The 16,595-nt window shown below is 52.5% G+C and overlaps 1 protein-coding gene across 10 annotated transcripts in view; it reads right to left on the reverse strand.

Annotated features, from left to right (window-relative positions):
• Positions 1-204: 204 nt before the first annotated feature.
• The window catches only part of BCOR (BCL6 corepressor), a 116,163-nt gene continuing 99,772 nt past the window's right edge, over positions 205-16,595 (reverse strand). For 4 of the 10 annotated variants that reach the window (XM_027091438.1, XM_027091439.1, XM_027091442.1 and 1 more), the window contains 9 exons: positions 14,579-14,839; positions 13,882-14,226; positions 12,961-13,286; positions 12,376-12,630; positions 7,380-7,546; positions 6,058-6,203; positions 5,551-5,628; positions 5,192-5,348; positions 2,571-3,728 (listed from right to left, as the gene is read on the reverse strand). In XM_027091438.1, coding sequence (XP_026947239.1) covers positions 3,437-3,728; positions 5,192-5,348; positions 5,551-5,628; positions 6,058-6,203; positions 7,380-7,546; positions 12,376-12,630; positions 12,961-13,286; positions 13,882-14,226; positions 14,579-14,839 — 2,027 coding nt within the window. In that variant the 3' untranslated portion in view covers positions 2,571-3,436. Of the gene's footprint in view, positions 2,015-2,563; positions 3,729-5,191; positions 5,349-5,550; positions 5,629-6,057; positions 6,204-7,379; positions 7,547-12,375; positions 12,631-12,960; positions 13,287-13,881; positions 14,227-14,578; positions 14,840-16,595 lie in introns of those variants that run through there. The other 6 variants (XM_027091444.1, XM_027091446.1, XR_003429655.1 and 3 more) reach the window with 5 other exon arrangements.

A 16,595-nucleotide genomic window follows, 5' to 3' on the forward strand; every position in this document is an offset into this window, starting at 1 on the left:
CCACCCCTTTTCCTGGCACCTTGTTCTTCTTCACCCAGAGGTAACCATTTCTGAAGCAATTTAGAGCTAGCTCTCAATTCCTTGGACAGTTGCACAGTACCCACCGTGCAGATGTACCACTGTTACTTCAGACAGGGCCCGGCTGATGGTGATTTGGGTGTTTTCACTCCTTTGCTGTTACACTCTTGGGCCAATTTGATGAGGCTGAAAGAGGAAGATGCCCAAGTGCACACAGATGATAAGCATATTACGATCAGATTTGGTGGGAGTCGTAGAAAAACTCAAAATAACAGTGGCTTCAACAGAACTGTTTATTTTTCTCAAACATAAAAAGGCAGGCAGAGCAGGGCAGGGCTGGTATGGTGGCTCTGTGCCACTAGGTCCTCGGGTACCCAGGCTCCTCCAAATACACTGAGTGCTTGACTTCCATGCCTCATGGTCCAGGGTGGGTGCTGTGGCTATAGCGGTCCCAACCACATTGTAGCCAGGAGGTAGGACCAGACAAAGGGAATGACCTTGACCTTTAGAGGCACCTTCAGAAGAAGCATACTTCTACTCTCCACCTTGGTAAGCAGTATGAGCGAATCTATACCTGGGAGCCCGCTGCAGCCAGTATGACCTCATTTATACCCTATCTTCACTGTGGAGAGCTCCTCTACGCCCAGCGGGTACACTCCCTCTGCTCCCATTGGAGGGGGGGGCAGGGGGCGGGTGCCTCTACACCTACGGTACCTCCTCTTTACCCGTGGGGAATTCCTTGACATCCAAACTTCTCTAGGCCATGGGCAGCTCATCTATACCCTGGGTCGGATACCCTAGTTATCCTCTGTCCACGTTTTCTAACACCCTGATGGTTCTTACAATAAATGTTCTGACTCAACAACAGCTCCTCCAACCGCATAAACCACAACGTGAAATGTCTCCTATACCGAGCCCATTACTCACTTCCCCTGCACCCCTTAAACCTGTGGCTCTCACTTATTTTCTTGGCTTTATTAATAAAATGGCCTTCATCCAGGATAGAACCTCAGTTGGTCTCGGGCACCCCCCCGTACTGCCAGCACAAATACAAACAGCGAAGTAACTTGGAGTTTTTCGTTGCTTTTATTTGGGCTCTTAGGAGCTCCTCGTTACCTATAGAAGTTCAGGCTCACTGGTATTCTTTCGTTTCGATCATTTCTTCAGGTCTTGCTATTTACTTTGTCTTTCTCTCCTGTTGTGTCAGATGACTTCCTAATAAACAATATTCAGCAAACTGTGAACACTGGTTTTAACTCCGGAGTGGGGAAGGGGAGGAAGGGTTGGCTTGGGATGACAAGAACCTCTATTTCTGAAATGCTGGGATTTTTCTTTAAAGCAATGAAAGTGTACTTGTTTATGATCAAAAAATTAGTAAATCAAGAACACTGTTGGTTCCCTTTTGTCTTCAGGATACATCCCAAGCATCATTTGGTACTCACCAACAATGGGCTCTCTCTCATTTCCACCTCTGACAGTGCTGGGTTTCCCCATTCCCAAACATGGCTCACTTTTCCCACCTGCCAGGTCACAGAGCTTGCAGGTCCCCTCCCTCTGCATACTTCACGACCCCACTCCAGTACATCATCGCCGTGGCCCCTTCCGTCTACTCTGCCTAGGTGTTCTCAGGGTTCATTGCAAGACTGACAAGCGCTAAGGGCATTCTGATCCCAAGTGGACTTGATACAAGGAATCAGATGCTGGGCTAGAGGAATGTGAATCGGGGATGACACCGGAACCACTGGATTTAAGAACAGTCTGCTGAGGTTGTCATCCAGACATCACCACAATCACTACTGCGTCTCATTACCCACAAAGCTGAAAACCCAGTGTTGGAAGGCTGGTCAAGTCACTAAAACTGGCCAGCATGTCTCCCTAACCCTTCTTACCAGCAGCCAGTAGAGCAGGAAGATGCCTCTACCTCGCTCTGCCTTCCAAACCGACCATTCAGAATCCTAGCGGCAAGGGAGTCTAGTGGTGCTCAGGTTTCTAGCCTCTGCAATGAAAGAAGGAATTAAAAGGATGTAGGATGGAAATTGATAGTACCCAACAGGGATACTGCCGCAAGAAGTAAGAGCAGTAGAGTAGCTGAGTGGTCAAAACTACAAGCCTTGACTACTGGGCCAAGCGGGTTTGGACTTCATGTTAAAAGGTAACAGAAAAACACGAGGTCTGGAGGGAGAAGTGACACAATGAAAGTCTTGTTTCTGGAAAAAGTCTTCCTAAAGATAAAGGGTTGGCCATGATGAAGCTACTGTAGTCCATCAGGGTCAAAGGCAATGTAAAAGCCTGCTAGGGCATCAGAGGAGACAGGGTTGAGAAGGATCTGAGAAACATTAACATATATGTCTATGAATTGAGTTTTCAGGATAGAACTTCAAATTGTCTTCAGAGTCTCACTCCCCTGAAATCCTCTAGTCTGTTTCAGTTCATAGAGACTATAAATCGCCCTAAAGTTATCTATGGGGAACCGACCGTCAACACCGCTTTAAAAAAAATTGTGACAACAGTAATGTTTTAGGAAAATACATAGGAAACAAGGTACTTCAATCTTCTCCTTTCCTCAACAGGTTTATTGCCTTTTAAGAAAATTTTTGTAAAATATAAATACAAAGGCAGAGAATTTACTTACAAAGTTAAAACACAGATTTCAAACATAAACACACAATTCAGAAAATTTTAGTTTTATGTACAATTTCAAGCAACTTCAACATATTATGTTAGTTTTCAGTATTTTACAGGGTACAGAAAAAAATAGCTCAAAGTCTTCTTTAAATAAGAGCATAAAATGTTTAAACATATAAACAATCCGGTTTGATGCGTGAAAACTAATTTCACAGCTTTTAAATTAGGATATAAAAGTTTCATACAATTAGTTGTTGTGTGTGGATATGGTTTGAATTTATATTACACACTACTGGATCACATCCAATAGCATTGACCTGGCCTGAGCAGGTACTCTGTAAACAAAACATAAAGTTACAACGTCGCCAAGTGCCTTCCCCGAATTCAACCCCCCAAACCAACCACACGGTTCTGACCACACTCTCAACAGTTATGGCCTCTGTCGTCGGAGCTTTGTACGAAATTAAGTCAAAGTGTGGAGCTCCTTTTCCTTATTTTTTTTTCTCCTTAAAAAAGAAAAGAAACAATTGTTCCGAGTAAAAACAAACATATCCCAAAGCATGTGTGCATTGAAAAGTAAAGAAACATTATAACAACTTCATAAAAACTGACTTAAAAGTTTAAAAAGAAAAAACATGTTTCTAAGTCCTTCCGACTGGAGTCGTGTCTCTTATATAAAGAAGAGATATTTCATATGTAATAGTGTCCTTTCTTTACAGAAATAGTCGTATTATGACACATATGCACAAGGATTAACACTATGACACACTGTACACGGCGGGCCCCGGCGAGCTCACCAGTAGTCGTCTGAGTCCATGTCGCTGGGGTGGAGCCACTCCATGGATGAGCCCAGCAGAGTCTGAAGCTCGTTCGTGAACTCCACCAGATCTAAGAGCTCCTTACTTTCCGGATTAAAGGACTCCAGGTCTTTGGGGCAAGAGAATAAGAGACTTGCTGACACTTGCCGGTAGAACTCGGCCTCCGCAATGGTGACAATTTCTACATTTGGGAAATTGCAGCGGAATATGCGGGAGGACATTTTCAATTTCTTGAGCGTGTCTGACAGCAACAGCCAGTTCCGAGGCCTGCACCAGAGAAAGGACAGTGGTTTGAGTTTCCGGCAAAATGAGAAGCGCTCCCAACTATGAACTACCCGTCTCCTGGCGGTGAAAGGGCCCGTTACTTCCACTTTGATTACCCCACCCCCACCCCACTTCTCACTGTCCTTAGAAGATCTACTTCTTTTTAAATTTTATTTATTTATTTATTTTTGGCTGCGTTGGGTCTGTTGCTGCGCACGGGCTTTCTCTAGTTGCGGCGAGCGGGCTTCTCACTGCGGTGGGTTCTCTTGTTACGGGCTCTGGGCGCCCGGGCTTCAGTAGCTGTGGCTCGTGGGCTCTAGAGCGCAGGCTCAGTAGCTGTGGCGCACGGGCTTAGTTGCTCCGCGGCATGTGGGATCTTCCCGGACCAGGGCTCGAACCCGTGTCCCCTGCATCGGCAGGCGGATCCTTGACCACTGCGCCACCAGGGAAGCCCGGAAGATCTACTTCTAGGGGGGGAGCTCTGGACTCGTGTGCGTGTGTTAAGAGACCATCTAGGGCGGATCAGCCAACTTAGACAAAAGAAGGAGCAGTGTCCCTGAACGAGCCTCGTTGCGGGCCACCCCGGTGCTGCCCTGGCTCTGGTCACAGCTCAGGTCACCCCTCTCCAAGTAAGTGCACCCCGTTCTAGTCACTGGGGAAAACCAGTCTGTACGCCAACCCAAGGGAGATGGCAAACACCTCTTTGATCTCTCCTCCCCTCCGGCCCTCACTCGAGGTCCCCTGGCTTTCCCTTCCTTTCCCACACCTCCAGCCCGCCCCTCAATGCTTCCGGGAGTGAGGCTCCTTCGAGAAGGGAGGCGGTGCAATCCTTCCTGGTACCCTGCCACGCTTTATGACCTCCGTCCCGAATAGAACGTCACCACAAAGGCAGACACGTTCCCAGCCTCAGAGTCCAAGGAGGACGCTACTCCTTAGGCCCCGGGGTCAACACACAGCAGAGCAAGGTCTCCTGACGTGTTCACTCCGAAGGGCTGGTCATGGGGCACAGCGGCCCGACCGTGGGGACAAGACTCGATCTAAGCAAATCTGAAGACACATAAGATCCCAGGTGCCACATATGGTTTTCTCTAATCTTATACGAGAAGAGGGTACATCAGTATCATCCCGTGGACCTCACGCGCCTTGGAAGGCCCCCACGGTAGCCGTTTGGGGAGGATCCCTTCCCCAAGAGTTTAGTGACTGAAACCGTGCAATTCCAGTCACTGACTCCCGTGTCCTTTGGGCCCTAGGGGTGTGTTCCAATGAAGGCAGTTTGCTGGGGAGCCCTCCCACCCCCCACACTTTTCTGGAAAAGTTCTACTGCATTATGTGAGGTCGGTGGACACTTGGTGAGGAATTCACTCACCCCCCACCCATCCACCTTCATCTGCTGAAGGGGATTTCTAACTCCTGCCACCCCATAGAGCAGCTGGGCTGGCTCTCCACCACACGCTGGCCACACTCACCCCTGAGCGACGGACACCTGGACGTTGTAACATGGCAAAAGGGGGCTTTCGGAAAATTCAAATTCGAATAGGTCACCATAGGCCTCGTCGCTGTCATCCTGGTCCTCCGGTCCTGGGGGATTTGCTAAAACATCGTAACCACTTTCATCATCTGGTTCTATCCGGGAGGCAAACAAGAGAGAGGTCAGTGAGCTGGAGCACGATTCCAGCTGTTCTCCAAAAAGGACCCTGGAAAAATTATCTCCCGAGTGAGTCCTGCTCACAGCACCACCACCCCCGCAAGCCCTCGCCCGCACCAGAGAGAAACGTTCTGTAACTCGCGCACATCCCGCCCAAATGAAACGAACAAGGCTGCTCACCACACACAGAGCTGCCGTAGAACTCCCAAGAGCCACTGGGGTCATAGTCATCAGGAACCTGCAGGTCGTTTAAATAGTCTGGAGAGAGAGGGGGAGAGAGGGAGAGAGAGAAACAAGATAACGCCTGCTGGCAAGAGGCAAACGCTGCTGGAGTTCGGGAACGTCTCACGCTGGGGCTGGTGTTGCACACGCCTCCAGGTATCTGACTGAAACCTACCCACGCGTCCACCCACCTCCCTGAGGGACTGCCCGCCTCAGCGCCCCAGCCTGCCAAACAAAAGCTAGCCTGGCTAGCTAGGAGTTTTCCAGCACTCCCTTGCCAAACTCAAAGTATGCATCTCTTCTTTGACAGACTAACGTGAGGCCACTTTTCCCGGTAAAGTGTCACTTAGGGTAAACGGCGGGGGGGGTGGGGGGGGGGGGTGGGGCTAGGGGGAAGCCAGGTGAAAGCCTGTGAAGTCACCGTCTAGATGCTTGAACAAGACCGTTTCTTGATCTCCGTCATACCTGTTAAGAACTTCTCCAGAAGTTCGCTGTGGGTCATTTTCATGATGGTTCTACCTGAGTATGTAGCCAAGGTGGGATCAGCACCATAGGAGAGGAGCAAGCGGACAATTTCGAGATGATCATTCTCGACAGCATCGTGGAGAGGCCTAGGAGAGGTGCGGGGGATTACACCTGTGCACGCGACGCGTGCTTCTAGCGACGCAGGGCCAAATCGAGCGTGTGCGGCCAAGCCTTGTAGGCGCGCTATTTCACCGAGGAGGCGAGTGTACGGTCACTGCCATTCCACGTAGGGAACGGAGGCACTGTGACTGGCCCGTGACTCTGTTAGTTCGACACATAACCCTTTACGGGACAGGTGAAGGGACTATCTCAGGCCTAATTCTTAAATGCAAATCTCTCTTAATGCACAGTCCAAGGAGGAACTCAGGCCACGATGAGAACGTTTCCAATGAACTTAAATAGTGACAGACTGTAAGAAGATAATTTACGGCGGGGTGGGGGGGAGAATCGCAGCATCACGGAAGCCCATACGACAAGCAATCGTTATACCATTACAAACAAAACGAAAAAAAGTGCAGTTTGTAAAAGAAACTAGGGGCAAAGTGGAACCTCTCCTGAAACCAACTTGGAGATGAGAGATCAACCCTCTCGCCCAGAAGCAGTCGACAGGCAGGGCAAGTCCTCAGGAGGGTACAGAGTCCTCCTGCCTGTGTCCGCTGGGGTCAGGAGCACTGTCCGCAGTCCCATCCAGAAAGAATGCTATTTGGAAACCGTGAACCACCCAATACCTTTCGGTTTTGCTAATTTTATGACTGTCAGGAAAGCACCAGTGCCCTGCCTCGTGGTAGCATCCCAGGCACAACCAGGAAGATGCTCGGGCTGACTCAGACCTGGGCCTCTGGCCACTAAACCGAGGTCAAGGACAGAGTGGGGGCCAGGCCCGGGGATGTGGGTGGACACGGCAGGTCCTATCAGGCCAGTCGCCATTGGACCTGTCTGTACTCCGAGCACTTTCAACTCACGTATATTTTAAATATTGTGATTCAACAGACGCTGGTGGAGAGTCCAGGGTCTTAAAAGATTATTCAGGCAGGCCCAACATTTTCAGGGACTTCTGTCCCTGCAATAACAGCGTCACAAAGTTTTAAAGTTCTATGGAAATTTGCCAGAAAGATCTGTCCGATTCCATTCTAGAGGACTCCGCCCTCAGTGTGCTTACATGGCACTCACTCTCCATCTTTCCTTCTGGGGTTCCCCGCACACCCTGAGAACCGCTGCCTACGCCCCAGCAGGGCCAGGCCAAGAGCAAGACCGCCACAGACCTGGTTCCATCCTGGGCACTGCAGTTGACATCGGCGCCATATTCAAGGAGGTGTCGTACAATGTTGAGCCAACCCCTTGCACAAGCCTCGTGCAGGGCACAGTAACCCGCGTTGTCGCGGTGGTTCACATCACAAATCTTGTTCTCCAGGCAGTACAAGACCACTTCCTACAGGGAGAGGAGAGGAGATACCATCAGACCACCATACAGTGAACCTTGCAAGGGTGACCTCTCCATAGGCTGGCGGTGCCCACTTTCAAAGGCATACATCCATGGGTCCAAAAGCCCACCATGGCGCGGGCAGGCGGCAGGCATCTTGGTGGGGGGCAAGAGTGCGTGCGAAGGGCTTGGAGATGCAGACAGTGTTGTCTAAGGCTCTGCTGCACCAGTGGCCTGGCCATGGGCAAGTTCCCCTTGAACTTCTCCAAGCGTCCACAGGGCTGCTGAGAGGACGCATTCGGAGAGCGTCGAAAGCCCTCAGCCCAGGGGCCGACGTGACCGGTACAGAGGTGTCACGGCTGCTAACATCTTAGATGCCACATCGCCAAGCACAGACCATCCTCACTTGATGGGTCCGTTCAGTCGGTGGCAGTGGGTGATAACACAAGTTTAGATCAAAGTATGGCCGACCAACGCTTAAAGAGAGCGTAAGTCAGCCAGAGAACATCCCCAGCTTCGAGGAGGGACACCCAGGTCGGCTACATCTTCGCGCCCCCTGTTAAGACCCCAAATCAGAACCTGGGCCTCAGACGCTCTTGTTTGTATGTTAAGTAGAGTTAAAGAGAAGCTCTCTCTCTCCATCCTCGAGGAATGACACAAAATGCTTCCAATAAGCCCACCCTGTATTTTGCTTCACTCCAGCTTCTCGGGGCAGAATCAGTCTAATATTTTCATATTTACTCCAGTTAATGACAGGAACCTGCTATACCACAGGCTGCAACCTCCACATTTTAAGAGTCAAATAAAACGTTCACCCTCCCCCGCTCCGAAGGTGTTCTGTGTCAACGCTGTGCATCAGAATCACTGTTCTTAATCTTATTTCTTTGGCTTGTTAAAATATTAATATGAGCCACTCCCAGTAAGCAGAGCAGTAATTTATTCAATGTTTTATCACCTTAAGAAAGTTTTCAAACACGTCGAAAACGTCTGCCACCAGAAAATACGTTATACTGTTTATACTGGTTAAGTCATGCCCAGCAGAGAGCTGTCAGGTTCTGAGAGCTGGGAGTAGGCAGAACTTGCATGTGGCCCAACACATGGTCTGCTGGGTAAGGGGGGATGGGACGGGGTCAGAGCAGGCCTCCTTGTGACATCTCTCAGGCAACTCATCTGTTAAACCTAAAACGGGGGTCATTCTAGCCGCCCGTAAGTGCGAGATGGGTTCTGTGAAACCTTTTATGCCCTTTGGAGGACACGCCAATCAAAGGCGGCCACTCACTTGGGAGCGAACCAGAATGTTCCATTTGCTCACCACGTGGACCTAATGGGGCATGCTGGTAAACCTGGCCATTGGTGCCCTGTTACTTCAGGTCACTGCGGCAGCTCCCTTCCAAAACAAGAGGAGGAAGAGAAAAGGCACGCCCACGAATGCATTTCTCCGCTCAGATCCCAACCTGCCGTAAAGCCCACAATCCTCTGGGCTCCCAGGCCACCTGCCCCGAGCCCTGGTATCCAGGATACCGCATGAAGCTGCTGCTCTTTCAGCAGGCCCTCACCAGCCAGACTTGAGTGGACGGCTGCAAGCTAATGAGTTGTGTGCCCCAGCCAGGGAGAGGCCCTGTCACGTGGCTCTGGGATCAGGTCTGAACGCCACCAACTGCTGTGCACAGATCAATTTACTCAACCCTGGGTTTATTTGCTGTGACAATCATGGCCTTCACCTGGAAACCTTCATCACTGCTAGGGCCGATTCAAGGGTACCTAGAAACGAAAGGCCGTCCAAGCTGATGGGTAAGTCAACTCTCTTCTCCTCCTGGAAGATGGCAGCAAAGGCAGCAGTAGCCCCACGGCCAGGTCAGACTTTTTGCCACGGGTTGTCCTAACTCAACCACGTTGATACCACGTCTTCTGTCACCCACGGGAACCCAGGAGATATCAGGAAAGGAAGGTAGTACTATCCTCCTCATTCAACACTTGGAAACTGAGGCCCAGAGATATTAAACCCCAGGTTCAATTAACGTGAACTACTAGACCTGTAACTCAGGTCTTTGGTACCTGGTCAGCTGGGAAGATTCAAAAGGCCCAAGAGGGCCCCAGTTAGAGGGATGCAATCCAGCTGTGACGAGCATCCCACAGGCCTTCTCTGTTGGGGGTCAAGTGGGCTAACTACACTCTCCTAGCTAGGAGGGTGATGGCGTCTAAATGGATGGCAACCGTCGTCACCGACAGTTTCTCTAACTGAAAGGTGAAGAGGTGGGGCGAGTCTGTCTACGCAACACAGACTTGCTTTATTTTCTCCGCTAGAAATAAACGGGAGTGTTTGAAGGGCAGCCCACCCATTCCCAAGCAAAATCAAACTGCTTTTGTGGGACAACTGTCTGTTAAGCGGCTATAAGCCGAATGCCATTACCCGCAAAATGTAACCATAAAGGCCATAAACCCGACGTTGTTAATTAATTAAATGCCTCATTAACTTTTTAAAAAACATGATTTATTCAATTCATAGAAAATTTAACCATCACCGCTAAAGGCACAAGCACGTGGTCGCACACTGGCGTTTTAGCCGAAGAAACAGAAGCCTTTTTCCCGGGAGGGAAAGGTTTGAGGTCTTTGGCCACGCAAGTGATCTATTGAACGCGGATCTGAAGCCAGAGTGTGTTTCTAGACTTCCAGAACCAGATTATCACGACATAAAGCTCAGACCGCCTTTATACCGCACATGGTATCTTTGGCTAAGCAGAAGAAAACCACCAAGAATGCTGAAGACAAAACTTCAGGAAAACCCTCCCGAACCGCACCCTTATCTGGTTAAGCAAACTGTCCTTCAATTTTAAAAGGTTTAGGTTGCCCCATCTCCCAACTGGGCCATCATCCCAACATTTAAAATTCTGCCCAGAGAAATCCCAGAAAGTTGGATTCAAAGTTGAAAGCGTTCATCTACTTGTCACAATGTTCAGCATCAAAACTGGTGATCTGTGTAATCTACATATCGAAATTTACATTTGAAGAAAAAACCAAATCCGACCATAAACATTCCCAAGGCTTCCTGTGCGATCAAAGGCCAGGTAGCCTGAAAAAGTATGGATCAAGTGCCCCTTGGTCCAGGCCTCAGACCCACCAAACCGAAATGGAAACTGTCTTAGAGGACCAACGAGGGTCTTCTGAGGTCTCTGGTCCCAAAGGGAGACTGCTGGAAATGATGCCAAGTTCACAGGTGGGGCTAGGAGCCCCGCCCTCCACGGCGGGTGCAGGAGCACCCCGCCCCCCCATCTCCAGCATTTGCTGGAAGCGGGAATCTATTTTCTCAACCCTAACCCAAAAGTTGGGGTTAGGGGGCTCCCCCCCACCTCCAGCGTTTGCTGGAAGCAAGGAGTCTATTTTCTCAACCACGGGGGGTCTAGCTCAGCACTCTGTGCGACGTCTGTCTGTTCTGTCCTCCTAGGCGCTGCTGCTCTCGGCTCTCCTTGGACTTCACCTCCAAGTAACCGTGCTAACTACCAGGAAGTGCTCTCTAGCTAGTGGAGAGGTCTCCAAGAGACGTGTAGATATAAACAACAGCACATTCAACCAACGACCAAAAAAACCCCCCCAAACTAAGCATAGCCCTAGAGCTTCCAACTTCCCGCCCACAGTCATGCCTTAGGGCCAAGGCAGGCTCACCTCGAAGGGCTCACGGCACTATGGACGGTGGTGGGGGCGGGGGGGGGGAGACGGGGCACAGGGGCACAGAGCTGGCTGAGGGTGTGGGCGCCAGGGCTCCGGGCCAGCCTGGGTCCTGCCGCCCCAGTGCTCGTCCACACCTCCACCCTCAGCCTGCTGAGCCGCATTTTACTGTCACCATTCAACTCCCAGAGGGCTGATGCCAGCACAAAAAAATGCCTTTGCCCTGTGGGCTATTACATCACAATTCCTACTGACAAGTATGGTGGGGGAACTGCACAGGGCAGAGGGAGTAATCTGTCTCACAGAGGTTTTGAACTGTAAAAAGGGCAACTCCAATGTGAGCCAGTCTTGGCGAGAAGCGTGGTGGGGAGTGGTGGGCTGTGCAGTACTGCTGGATTGCTACCTGTACGGGCATCAGCTAACCCCTCTGGGGCTGTTTCCTCATCCGAGAGTGGGCTAGTACTCGTTACTCCCACGTGAAGATGTTAAAAGGGTGAAAGGAGTTACTACAGATCACACGGGCTTAGAAAGATATCAGCTATCTTTCTGTCTACGTTGCTCTAGCAATAGAGACTATCACTGTCATCAGCCGTGCTGGGTTGGGATACAGCAGTGTGGACAGGGAGTTCTGTGCAAGGCTCAACACCCCCCCCGCCCGCCCATCAGCCCTCGGCTCCTGTGCCCTCCCAGAAAGAGACTGCTCAGGTCTGCCCCACTCCCACCCCTACTCTGCACAGACACTTCCCACCCGCTACCCCACAGGGGCATCACCCCGCCCCAAACAGCACAAGTAACCCAATAGAGCTAATAACTACTCTCTCTCTCGCTATTCGGGATCCAAAAGGGCTCATTAAAATTCCCCTGGTCGCCAAGCCCTGGGTTAGGTCAGATTTTATATCAGAGATAAGTGAGCCGGACTGGCCGAAGCAGCCTACCTGCCTGAACGTGAACGGAACATCAGAGAGGCCTGCCTTTCTTTTCACACCACGACTGAACAAGCCACCGAAGAGTCGGCAGTGTGAGCGCGGGGGCCAACACAAACGTTCCGCTGGAACGCCCAGCCCAGCCCGCCACGTGGCTCTGAGACCCGCCCCCCATCCCCAGCCAGTGCGTCTCCCACCCAAGGAGCAGCAGCCGGCGGATCCTGAATCCGGGGCACCCACAAGGACGCTCACCTCGTAGCCAAGCCGGGCGGCCCGCTGTAGGAGGGTCTCGCCCGCGTTCTTATTGACGATGAGTCTCCGCGCTTCCGGTGGCATTGGGCGGGACTGGGTGGTCTCTGGAGGGGAGCTCGAGCATGTCAGCTGCGAGGCCTGGGAAGGTGGTAACAGTTGCTGCAAGCGGTCCAAGGGCTTCTGGTCCTGCTTGGCCGGCGAAAGATCATAGTCGGAACTGGGCTCAGGCCGCTTTCGAAATCTCCGGACGGTCACCTATCACGAAACCACACAGCGCACACATTTCAGGCTGTCCTTCCACCACCCGCCTGGTTCCCCTCCTCCCTGAGTTACAAACCTGAGTGGAGGAAAGCACTTTTCCTCCTCTCTGTCTGGGGGAGGCGGGGTGGGAGGAAGGGGTTGCATTTTTACTAGCTGGAAACTTCACCACCACCCAGGAGACAGGTCCCCTAGGAAGGGGCAGTGACGTTCTGGGGGGAGGGGTTCAGGAAAAGGAAAGCTTTGTCCCCAGAAGCAGAGAAGTAGGCAGGCGGGCTGTGCTCGCACGGGCCCGGGGGGCGGGGGAGAGCCGGGGGCAAGAGGTACCTTGCCATCGGCATTGTCCACGTAGTAGTCCCCTGGCAGCGGCAAGCCCCGCCTGGGCTCCTGAGGGATCAGATGCTTGGTTTTGCACAGTCGCTTCCCGGATGGCTTCTCGCTGTTGTCGGTGTATTTCTGCAGCAGGGACGTGGCCTGGCAGTCCTCTTCGACGTCCATGCACACCACATCTGTCTTCTGGCTTTCTTTAACTTGGTCATGTTTGGTAGGCAGTCCTGAGGCTGGCGTGCAGCCTGGCTGAGTCTGCTTTCGGCCGCTTGCATTGGTGGATGAAAGGCCCTTCACGGGCGGAGAGCCGGAGAACACAGGCAAGGCTGAATCCACAGGGGGGGAGGGCGGGAGGCAGGGGGAGAAGAAGCGGGCGTTACACAGTTGTAGCCAGTGAGGAAAGAAAAGCCCATTGTTAGCACTGATCATTGGAGCGGCTTCAGTTTTTAAAGATACACCAATTATGTTTTCAAAGCATTAATATTTTAATTATCCCACATTCAACCGGCAAATAGCTTAACCCACGAAACGCCAAATGGCAAGGTGCTTCAAAGGGCCGCAAGAGAGGGCAGAAGCCAGCCCTTCGTGCGCTCCCGTCCCCACCCGTGGGGGGCCTGGGTGCTCGGGACAGGGCGACTGGGGACAGCCTGAGGCTGGAAAGAGGACGCCGACAAGCGCCCGGGGTCACCCAAGACTTCCCTTCCTGCCCAGCCGCGGGCTGGGTAATGAGGAAGCCGAGCTCCCGCCTCACTGTACATTCCGTAAGGAAGTGTGCAGGCTGAAAGGACCTCATGAAGAGAACTCCCCGCTCGCCACACGCTACTCTTGTCAACTTGGATGGCGCTCAGGTCCCCTCCAGTGCCGTTTCCCACAGAGGGCGGGTGATCCACCCTCCAGGAGCGCCCCCCGCCCCGTGCGTACCTTGTTCATTGCCAGTGTGTTTAACTGACTCCTCCAACCAGCTTCTGTTGCTTTTGGCCTCGGCCCTTTTCCTGCCAGGTTTCTCTTCGGAGATGCTATTGCCCTGGGGGGTGACCGCAGGCTGAACCGCCTGGGTCACTTCCTTCCTGCCCTGCCGGCCAGGTTTGCTCTCTGCTGCCGACACCTGCTGCTCCCACCGTTCTCTAAGGTGCAGCAAGTGGCGTTGCTTTTTGGGATGGAGCCCTGTTAATTCAATGCACACCTTCAGCTTGGTCAGCTCACTACAATGTGGCTCTTCTAAGTGGTTAGAGGAACTGTTTGTCATTTCCCTCTCAGGCCAGTCATCTAATGGAGAAATAACTACAAATTAATGAAGAAGCCCCCCAGGGGGTGGGGGGGAACAAACTGTCTTACACATCACTAAGAGGGGTGGGGGAGGGGAGGGGGTGTGGTCACTGTGTTGGCTGGAACTTGTCACCAAGTCTCGGGAGGGGGCCTACTTGCCTTTGGCCATCTTTGGGCTCCAGCCCCGGCACCTGGCTTTGGGGGGGTGGGGGGTGGGGGTGGGGGGGGTTGGGGGGGTTGGGGAGGTGTGAGTGGCTCCCCCAGGGCTCCAGGGTGGGACTGGAACTTTCCACTGCTCCGCTCCAGGACTTCCGCGGGGTGCCCTGCGGGCCCGAAGCCAAACCGAGCTCACCTTTGGAGACCCGTCTCCGCTTGGTTTTCAGCAGAGAGTCCTCCGGGAGCTCTTCCACAGTGGTCTCGGTGTGGTTGCTGTCGCCAGAGACCTTGCGCTTTCTGTCCAGCCGGAGGGTGGGGCTGCGTGGCACGTCCGGGGCCGCCTGGTCGGCAGGGGGCTCGCTGGCAGGCTCCGTGTCCATGAAGTACTTCTCCCCGGGAAGATCTCTGTCCTCTGGGGCTTCGAAGGGGTCGTGTTTGTTTCCAGCACTATACTCGCCTAGGGGAGAGGAGACAACCCGGAAAGGAGGGAACAAAGGTCACCAGGAGCAGGCAGGACCCCCATGCCCAAGGCAACAGACCCTCCTTTGGAGGCCAGGGGCCTCGCACGCAGGAAGCACAAAACCCTCAGAAAGACAATGTCCCAAAGGAAGGGCAGCTGAACACAACCAGCAAAGAAAGCAGAAAATGAGGCGTGTAGCCCACTCACAATTTCCCTTCCTCCGGTTCATAGCCGGAGCAGTAGTGATTCAAGGAGAGGCGCCTAGATGACCCTTCTATAGGCACGTGAGATGTTAACTCCCTAACTGCCTAACTCTCCAAGGTGGCTTACTCTTCAACTGAGGGTGAGTGACCTCACAGTAAGATCCAACCAATCCAGGGCAGAGCTACAAATTACTATGGAAACAGCTGCTGAGGTCATTACCTTCTAATAAACAGAAAAGGCTGATGTCATAAAGAGACCAAATGCCCCCCAAATGTCGGCTACACAGAGATAGCACCAATGTTCACTTGGGTCAGCAGGGGCAAAGGTGAAGAAAGAGGGTAAGGAAAGAATGGTGGGAGGCTGGGAAGCTGGGGAGACCAAGGGAAGAGGGGCCTGGCAAAGCTAAGGGAAAGGCTTCCTGGTGCGCACACAAGGGTCAGGGGCAATTTCAAAGAACTCAACCAGATCGCTACAAGTCCGTCTGTCCTCTTTCCACGCCCGTGGGGGGAAAAGCATTTCACTGCCATCAAGGGGCTGCTCCTACTTCCTGTCTCGGAAGAAGGCCCTCAGTGACACTAGGCACACCCACAGGGACACCCGCCACCCCACCTGGTACTTCTCCACGCCTTCCTTCCCAGGCAACAAGCATCTAAGGACATTTCAAAGACACGACTCCAGCCCCCTTCATGGGAGGGGTGTGGGGGCTAAACTGCTCACACCCCAGCTCCGCCCCCTCTGCTCAACCTAGCATCCACTTGGGGCTTTTCCTCCAATCACCCCAGCCTAACATCACTCCTCACTTTTGCTCTAGCCAAAGAAACAGTTCAACCGCTTTGCTAGTCACACTGTTTCTAACACACAAATAATGCCATAACGATCACTGTGATGTTAACGAGTTCCCCGAAGATGAGCCTGTCCGTCACCAGCCGGGGGTGGGGGTGCGTGTATGAGTTTGGTATTTCGGTAACACCTGAGCTAAGCTCCCACAGCCCCGTTTTCCTAGATGAAATCATGGACACACCCCTCACATGCTGCTAGCATTCCTCCTCCTCTCCCTAGACCACTTCAAGTATCACTCCCACTTCTGCCCAGCCGGCTGGTCCCCTAATCAGCCTCTCTTGGGGGGCATTCCCAGCATTTAACGGCAGTCAGTTGTGGGAATGAACCTCACCCTGGCCTTGGCTAGCCTGACCTGTGTTCTCAATGGTGGAACCCACTTTTCTCCAAGGGTATCCCAAGGTGGGACAGAGCCCTGTCTACTCTTGCCGGAATGGTGGAATCACCCCAACCGCGAGGGTCTCCTGTCATGGCAGCAGGAGAAACCCCAAACTCCTGGCCTGTGCTTACGGGTGATGCAGCCCACGCTACCGCAGGCCCGGTGAAGAGGGTGCGCTGCAACTCTCACTCCGGCTGCTCTTGTAAAGTGGGAATGTTACTGCTAGCCTCCTCCCAGGGGTGGGCTTCATAATCACGGGCCGGGCTCAGCACAGAGAAAGGCTGGAAAGATCCCTTTAACCAAAAGACGCCAAGACCGCCAGACCAGCCTGAA

Source organism: Aethalodelphis obliquidens, unplaced genomic scaffold, assembly GCF_003676395.1.
Source record: "Aethalodelphis obliquidens isolate GAN/ISIS:26980383/991018 unplaced genomic scaffold, ASM367639v1 scaffold71, whole genome shotgun sequence".
Taxonomy (NCBI): domain Eukaryota; kingdom Metazoa; phylum Chordata; class Mammalia; order Artiodactyla; family Delphinidae; genus Aethalodelphis; species Aethalodelphis obliquidens.